Raw genomic sequence first — 8,826 nt, forward strand, 5'->3', positions numbered from 1 at the left:
GAGCAGCTGGGACTCCAACCAGCACCCATATGGGATGACAGCACTGCAGGCAGTGCCTTTACCCACTACGCCACAGTGCCGGCCCCCTGAGTTACATTTTCATAATGATTGGTGATATTGAGTATCTTTTCATTGATTTATTGGCCTTTCATAAATCTTCTTTGGAGAAATACCATTTCAAGTCTTTCACCCACATATAAATTGGGTTGCATGTCTTTTGTTGTTGATTTACATTTTTTAAATATTCTAGATATTAATCATTAGATATTTTCTCCTGTTCTTCAGGTCATCTTTGCACATTCTTGATAACGCTCAAGGATGATCAAAAGTTTTTAATTTTCATGAATTCTAAGTCATCAACACTTTCTTGTTTCTTTTCCTTTTGATGTCATATCCAAGAAACTATGCCCAAACCAAGGTCAAATTGTTTTTACACATGTATTTTCTTCTGATAGCTGTATAGTTTTTCTGCATATTTAGGCTACTCACACATTTCTACTTGTCCATGAACCATTAAAAAAGTCTTTGTCCATTCAATGAACTTGTCACTCTTGTCAAAAAACAATTATATATATATATATTTGTCTGTATCTATATCTATATACATATGTATCTATGTAGATATGTTTTTTCTAGACTCTTTTCATTAACCTAAATAGCTATCATTAAGCCAGTACAATGCAGTTGTGATTAGTATGATTTGTAATAAATTTTGTAATTGGAATTTTGTTCCTCCTCAAGATTACTTTGGCTATTGAGCATCTCTTGCAATTCATATGAACTTTTTATTACTTTTCCATTTCTGCAAACAGTTCACTGCAATATTGATGGAGATGGAGTTAAATGTGTAGATACTAATGGAAAATCTTGACCCATCATTGTATTTAGTCTTCTGATCCATTAACAGAGAATATATTTTCATTTATTTAGACCTTTAAGATCAACTTTCTGCAATATCTTATTAAAAACCTTAACATAACTGTGGCTAAATTTACTATTGATTGGTTGACTGCTTTGGATTCTAGCGTAAATGTAATTAATTTCATTTCAGAATGTTTGTTGCCAGTATATAGAAACACATGATTTTTTCTTAAATCCTGCCACTTTGTTGAATCAATTTAGTGTTCAACAGACAAATGGATAAGAAAATGTGGTAAATACACACAATTGAATACTGTGTTGCTATACAAAATGACATCTTATCATTTACAGCAATATGGGTGAATCTAAAAGGATATTATGTTAAGAGAAGTATACCAGATGCAGAAGGACTGATAATGCGTATCTCACTCACTTGTGGAATGTTAAAAAGATTTTTTGGTATGTAATGACATGGCATCAGAGAATAGAGAGAGTTTTACTTGTGCCTTTCTGATCTGGATGTCTTTTATTTCTTTTTTCTTACATAATTGGTCTGGATAGAACTTTCAGTACAATTTTGAATAGAAGCAGAATACTGGAAAATGTTTTCTTATAACTCATCCTACATTAGAGTTTTTTAAACTATCATTTTTGTGTGTGATGTTAGCTGTGGGTTTTTGTAAATGTCCTTGATAGTTTGTGATAGCTCATTTATACTTCTATTCTTCTATATTTTATATCATGGACAAATGTGAAACTTTAACAAGTGCTTATTCTAGATTAATGAGATGATTATATATTTTCCCTTCATTATATTCACTTGGTATATTACATTGATTTTTTTGTACATTGAAGCACTTTTACATTTTTGAAATAAAACCTACTCAGCTGTAGTTTATAATTATTTCAGTATGCTGATGATTTGTTTTCTTAGCATTTTTAATGAGCTGCATGTATATTCAGGAGGGATATTGATCTGCAGTTTTCTTTATTTGATGTTTTGCCCAAATTTGGTATGAGATAATGCTGGCTTCTCAGAATGAGTTAGGAAATGTTTTCTCAGTATTTGCTCAAATTGCTGTATTTCAGCTGTGGTTTGTCCTGCAAAGTCTCATGTGCTAGAAGTTTGGTTCACAGTGTCCCAGTGCTAAGGTGAGGAACCTTTAGGATGTGGTTCCTAGAGAAAAGTTATTAGGTCCTGGGGGCTCTACTATTATGAATGGGTTCATGCTAAAGTAGGTTGTTATAAACTGAGGTCACCCTATGAGTTTGACTTCTTCTAAACATGGCAACAAAACAAATGTTTTTCAAATGAGGAATTAAACATACCTCATATAATGGAATATTACTTCTCAATGAAAAGATACACTACTGACATAGATAACAATGCAGCTAGACCTTGAAAACATTGTGCTAAATGGAAGGTGCTAGACCCAAGGACTGCACATTCTAGAATGCCTGTTAAGGACAATCTTGAAAACAAAATTATATGAACAAAACCAGTTTAGTAGTTGAATGTTACCTAGGAGCAGCGTGTGAGAGAAAGTGTTGAAAACAAGCAAGATTAAGGAACTTTATTATGGGTGACCATGGTAGTGGTTACATGAGTGTACACTGGACAAAATTCAGAGAGCTATACACTACAAAGTGTGCATACTACTACTTGAAATTTTAACCTTGGTAAATGTTTGATCTAGTGGTTAAGACATCAGTCAAGATGCCTGTGAACCACACTGGGGGGTCTTGGGTCATAATCTTGATTTCAGATTCCTACTATGGCAGACCCTGGGAGGCAGCAGGTGACAGTTCAAGTAGTTAAATCCCTGACACAGGAGCCTTAGATTGAGTTCCCAGCTATTAGCATCAGCCCCAGCCAGGCCCTGGCCATTATGGATGTTTAGAATGACCAAGCAGATGGGAGCCCATCCATTCTCTCTCTCTCTCTCTCTCTCTCTCTCTCTCTCTTTCTTTCTCTCTCTCTCTCTCTCGCTGTCTCTCCCTCCCTCCTTCCTTCCTGCAACACACCTCCTCCTGCCACCAACTCAAGTTAAAAAAATTAAGAATTAAAAAAAGAAAGTTTACATTGATTAAAATGAAAAAATAAATAAAACAAGCAGCATAAATATATATTTTCACATTCAAAATATCCAGTAGGGTCCCTGCAGATAGTTTAATTGCTTCTGCTCTAGGAAAGTAGGATTAGAAACTGTGAATGTCCTCATGGGGGAAAACTCCAAGGAGTTCAGTGTCTCTGTAATTCCCTACTGGTTCACATGCATTAGCCTCTGAAACCCAACATGACCCTGCACGGCTTTATTGCAGGGAGATCAGACGAAGTGCTGGGCACACTTGGTAATCACTTATTCATATGAATGTTAATATTTGTTAATACACACTGGCCTTCTTCTAGCCTGAAGATTTGCTCGTGGTCTCCAACTGTGGTCAGGGAATACATCCTAAGACTAAAATTACTTTGAGGGACCTTAAAATAATCATGTCTAAGCAAGTTGCTTTGTAGAATTTCTGTTATTCGCTATTTAAACACAACTCTGTGGATTACAATCTTTATTTTACAGAGAAGGGGCAGGTAAGTAACTCTTCTAAGGTCACAAAAAGAATGCATGGTTGAATCAGAACCTGGAAACATCACAATGTTTTTTTTTCCCACTTTTCTCTGCCTTAGAAATCTCAGACTTCTTTGTCCACCGTCTACAAGGGAGAATTTCCAATTTCTAACACACTACTCAGGATCAAATTTTGTTCGTTTTTGAGAAGTAAGGTAAGCGTTTATATTCAGTGTAAAATTAGGTGAGAAGAATAATTCATAGAAAATTAGTGAAGCAGGTGAACATATGATAAGTTATTTGAGCATTGAATTAGAGGCTGTGCACATTTTTCCAAAACACAAAAGGAAGTTTAGTTAATAAATATCAAAAATTCATCAGTAGAGCACAGTGGAGGATGGTCCAAGTGCTTGGGCCCTGCACCCGCATGGGAGACCAGGAGAAGCACCTGGCTCCTGGCTTCGGATCAGCGCAGTGCGCAGGCCACAGCAGCCATTGGGGGGTGAACCAACGGAAAAGGAAGACCCTTCTTTCTGTCTCTCTCTCTCACTGTCTACTCTGCCTGTCAAAAAAAAAAAATTCATCAGTGGAGAGTTTAGTGATACTTATCAAGCATCAGCATGCTACTTTATAAAATATGAAACAAAAATAGTATAGATAATGCTCTGATGAGTAGCTGCTAATTTCAATTTGTCCATTGTTGTATCACCTTTCACTGGGGATTCAGTAAAATACTGAAATAACATTTCTTTAAATGACAAAGAACTAAATGAATGAGCAAGATCTGAACTTTAACATTTCCCATAATCCCATAAAATTATTATTATTATTACTAGACACATACACATGTTGATAGTGATGTGTCTAAAAGCACAGGTTTAGGGCCAGTGCTGTGGCATAGTGGATTAAGGTCTGAAGATAAAACTTCCCAGATTGCTTACTGTCAATAATTTAATGTCAAGTAAAAATTTGGCAAACCATTTTAACTGTCAAATAACAACTTAGGAAAACATTTACCAAAATGTCCAATGCCATCTCTCAATTTTAAGACAATAATACATGCATTTGGAAACATTTCTTGAATATCTAACACAAGTGTAACCTATTTGATCAGCAAACCCAAGCATAAACACATCAACGACTAAAACATTTTTAGTTTCTATCAACAAATTTAAAATAACCTATCTAGCAGAGATTTATTTAGGTCTTGAAATACTACATATTTTCTCTTAAATGTAAGATAAAATGAATGTGTTATGTCATAGTATTTATATATAGATGTTTATAAATGTTGTCTTCACTTAAGTAACGATAATTCTTTCCTAATTTTATTATTTTTTCATAAATCTCACATAGTTATTAATATATACAATATAATATAATATATTAATATATGCATATTAATATATGCATCCTATTTCCAAAAAATAGCATTCACTATATATGTATAATCAAGTATATGTATATGTATATAAATATGTAGATACATATGTACATATTATGTATATGAAGTAGATACAAAAGATGTTTAAAATATTAAAATTTGTGTGCTAATTGAACTTTATAATTTTCTGTATTTAAAATTTTTTTAAATAAAAAGACATGTAGTAACAAATAAATACATATGTGTTTTGAGGAAGGTGTTAAATGAAGGAGTGGTCTGCATGTAATGGACATAGCAACCAGCACACAGTAAGGACATGCACAGAACATGACTTTGCAGAGGGCACACAGTATGCAAAAAAGAGCCTGTTTACATGTCATTCATGCCCTGAGCCCTATGTGTTGCCATTCCCTTTTCTCAAACTATGCAGAAGTCACCATGTGATCTTAATAATAGAAATACACTTAGCTGTCATCAGGTCATCATGAATACTAAACGTTTTTTCATTTTGCATATACTTTCTCATTTGTTTTTCACAACATCACTGTGAAGTAGATCCTGTTACGAACTCCACTTTTTGATTTAGGAAAGCTGCTCTAGGTTGTAAAGGTATGGTTGACCTGCACCTGTTCCCAGAGCTTGAGTTCCATACCCAGCGTTTTCCTTCATTTTCAGAACTGTATTTGCTGGTTACACATTCCCCATGATTTCACTGAAGCCATTATGCGTATATCTCTCAGCAAATTCACTACAAAACCTGTAACACTGAAATTGGGCCAATGTAAACTATAAACACTTATAAACTGAGCTAAATTCAATTTGATTTAATCTTAGTTTATACTTGGACTTTGTAAGCATGCTGTAGATTAAATGTCTATCAATTAAAATTCTTGTAAACATGAATATATCCACATTACTCAATCACTGATTCCTCTCAATGTAATGAAAGTAACAACTACACAACCTAGTAAATTTGGTAAGAGGATAAGTAAATGTAGATGTAAAAGTATGTACAGCAGCTCTTGGCACATTAACAATATAAATCTATGAATTTACTAGGGTAGGAAGACTGAACTATTGGACTTACTAATTTCAGAGTTGTCATGTTGGATAATTCATCAAATTTTCCAAATCTCAATTTTAAAAATACATAAAATTAAATATGTTAAGGCAATACATGAAGATCCTTCACTCAACAGTCTAGAGCTCTATAATTCATACACTAACTTTTGTTTTTAAGCTCATGCTTTAATTATGGAGAATCCTGGACCATGTATTATTAATATAATGAAATAATGTACAATGTATATAAGCATTTCAATTTCACTGCATTCTGTGCTTTGATTAATGCTTTGTTCTCTGATTTCTCCTTGCTACAGAGCATTCTCTGATTCTCAAATTGCATTGATGGAGAACAGGACAGGAGTGACAGAGTTCATCCTCCTGGGACTAACCAATGTCCCAGAACTACAAGTCCCTCTCTTTGTAATGTTCATGCTCATCTACTTCACCACTGTGGTTGGAAACTTGGGGATGATCAAGTTGATCCTGCTGGACTCTCGTCTCCACACTCCCATGTACTTTTTCCTCAGTAACCTGTCTCTGGCAGACATTTGTTATTCCTCAGCTGTCACTCCCACAGTCATGGCTGGGCTCCTCATAGGTGACAAGGTCATCTCCTACAGTGCCTGTGCTGCTCAGATGTTCTGTTTTGCAACCTTTGCCAGTGTGGAAAACTTCCTCTTGGCATCAATGGCTTATGACCGCTATGCCGCCGTGTGCAGACCTCTGCATTACACCACCACCATGACAACAAGTGTGTGTGCTTGTCTGGTCATTGGCTGCTATGCTGGTGGTCTTCTGAATGCCTCCATCTACACTGGGGACACATTCAGTCTCTCTTTCTGTAAATACAATGTGGTCCATCATTTTTTCTGTGATATTCCAGCAGTTATGGTTCTTTCTTGCTCTGATAGACATATTAATGAGATGGTTCTTATTTATGTTGTAACCTACAATATCTTTTTTGCCCTACTTGTCATCTTAATATCCTATACATTCATTTTTGCCACCATCCTAAAGATGCATTCAGTTGCAGGATACCAAAAGGCATTGTCTACATGTGCATCTCACCTCTCAGCAGTTTCCATATTTTATGGGACTGTCATCTTTATGTACTTACAGCCCAGCTCCAGTCATTCCATGGACACAGACAAAATCGCATCTGTGTTTTATACTATGGTCATCCCCATGCTGAATCCTGTGGTCTACAGCCTGAGGAATAAGGAGGTGAAGAATGCATTCAAGAAAGTTGTTGCAAAGGCAAAATTGTCTACAAGATTGTGACTTCAACGTTGCAGGATGCATAATAACTGTGTTTCATTCCTCTCTGTCCTTCTCCAAGAATCTAGTGTATCTTAAGACCCACACTAAAGTTAAATTCTGAAAGTAAAACAATTCCCTCTTCAAAAGTCTAGATTTTTTTAAGAGGGCAATATAATCAATAATATAGTACTTAACTTAGAATGGCTAAAGATAATATAAAATGTGTTGTTCTGTTTGTCAAAATATTGCTTATAGAGATTTGATGTACTCAATGTTTCTATATGGATGCCTTCTATGCTATGCCATTGCTAGCATACATGTAAAATAGGGCAAAAGCAAGTCTATTAAAAAAGGTGCCTGTATGTGACCTATAGGTGTGTACACATGGAAGTTGAAAATTAGGCATAGGTAAATGGAATACAGCTAATGTTTCCTTAAAATAGCTTAAATATTTAATTGGGGTAGTAAAATAAAACTTATGACCAGTGTTACTTTTTTGTTAGTCAAATGTCATATAAGTTGTAGTTTGAGGGAAAATGTTATATAGTTTTAAATGAAACTATATACTTCTGTTGCCTTATTTCATCAAGAGATGTATAGTTAACTCATCTTTAATGCATTAATAGTTCCTCCTTACTGAATCATTTTGTAGAACCTATATTTTCACATTATACTTTTAAAGAAGATGAAATAGCAACATAAATATAATAAATATAATAAAAATTGAGGAAAAGGATTTTTATTTATTCATGTGTGACTTCTAACATTCACAATCTATTTTAAATACTCTGATATTAATAATATTTTATATTTTTTCTCTCTGCAAGTTCTTAGAAATGGTTAGTGTTGCTCACTAATTCCTCATTTAAGTGAGTTACATGATCTCTTGTCATTTCTCCAGTCTTTTACCCTACTCCTTTCTCACTGATCTTCATGTTTCTTGACAACAACAGGCATGCGCCTGCTATGAGGTGCTGGTACTTGTTCTCTACTCTCTGTGGAAGATTCCCTCACCCCATTCATGTCTCTGCTTAAACAAGTGTTACCCCATCCTGGAAGCCTTCCCTGACCACTTTTATAAAATGGTCATTCTCCCCTCTCCATGCTCAGTGTCTTCTCACCATAAATTATATTTTGATGTTCTTATCAATCTCCCCCATCTTATATTTACTTACTTCTTTATTATCTGTCACCCCCAAGTAGAGTTTAAACCCTATGAAAGCAGTGGTTTTTAACTGTTTTATGTAATTCCCCATTTGATAACTAAATAAATGCCTGCTTCACTGTAAATTCTCAATGACCATCTGTCAAATGTATGAATGAAATATATAAGGATTGAGTCCAGTTGCAACAACACTTTGAATCCTTGGACTGTTGATAATGATAGTGAACCACACAAAATAAAAAGCTTCTAATATGCAAGTAGAGTATTTCAACAGGCACCACTCATTTTCTGCTCTACTGAAACATTTTAATTTGCATTCTCAGCCGGCGCCGTGGCTCAATAGGCTAATCCTCCACCTTGCGGCGCCGGCACACCGGGTTCTAGTCCCGGTTGGGGCGCCGGATTCTGTCCCGGTTGCCCCTCTTCCAGGCCAGCTCTCTGCTATGGCCAGGGAGTGCAGTGGAGGATGGCCCAGGTGCTTGGGCCCTGCACCCCATGGGAGACCAGGAAAAGCACCTGGCTCCTGG

General features: G+C 35.5%; 1 protein-coding gene across 1 annotated transcript; it reads left to right on the forward strand.

Moving 5' to 3' along the window:
* The first annotated feature begins 6,204 nt into the window (after positions 1–6,204).
* On the forward strand, positions 6,205–7,155 carry LOC100341590 (olfactory receptor 5B3-like). Its single transcript, XM_008273256.5, has one exon. It carries the CDS (start codon positions 6,217–6,219, stop codon positions 7,153–7,155), a length of 939 nt encoding a protein of 312 aa, XP_008271478.4. The 5' UTR covers positions 6,205–6,216.
* Positions 7,156–8,826: the final 1,671 nt, after the last annotated feature.

The sequence above is a fragment of the Oryctolagus cuniculus genome, chromosome 1 (assembly GCF_051225735.1).
Source record: "Oryctolagus cuniculus isolate XC-2025 breed Fujian yellow rabbit chromosome 1, ASM5122573v1, whole genome shotgun sequence".
Taxonomy (NCBI): Eukaryota; Metazoa; Chordata; class Mammalia; order Lagomorpha; family Leporidae; genus Oryctolagus; species Oryctolagus cuniculus.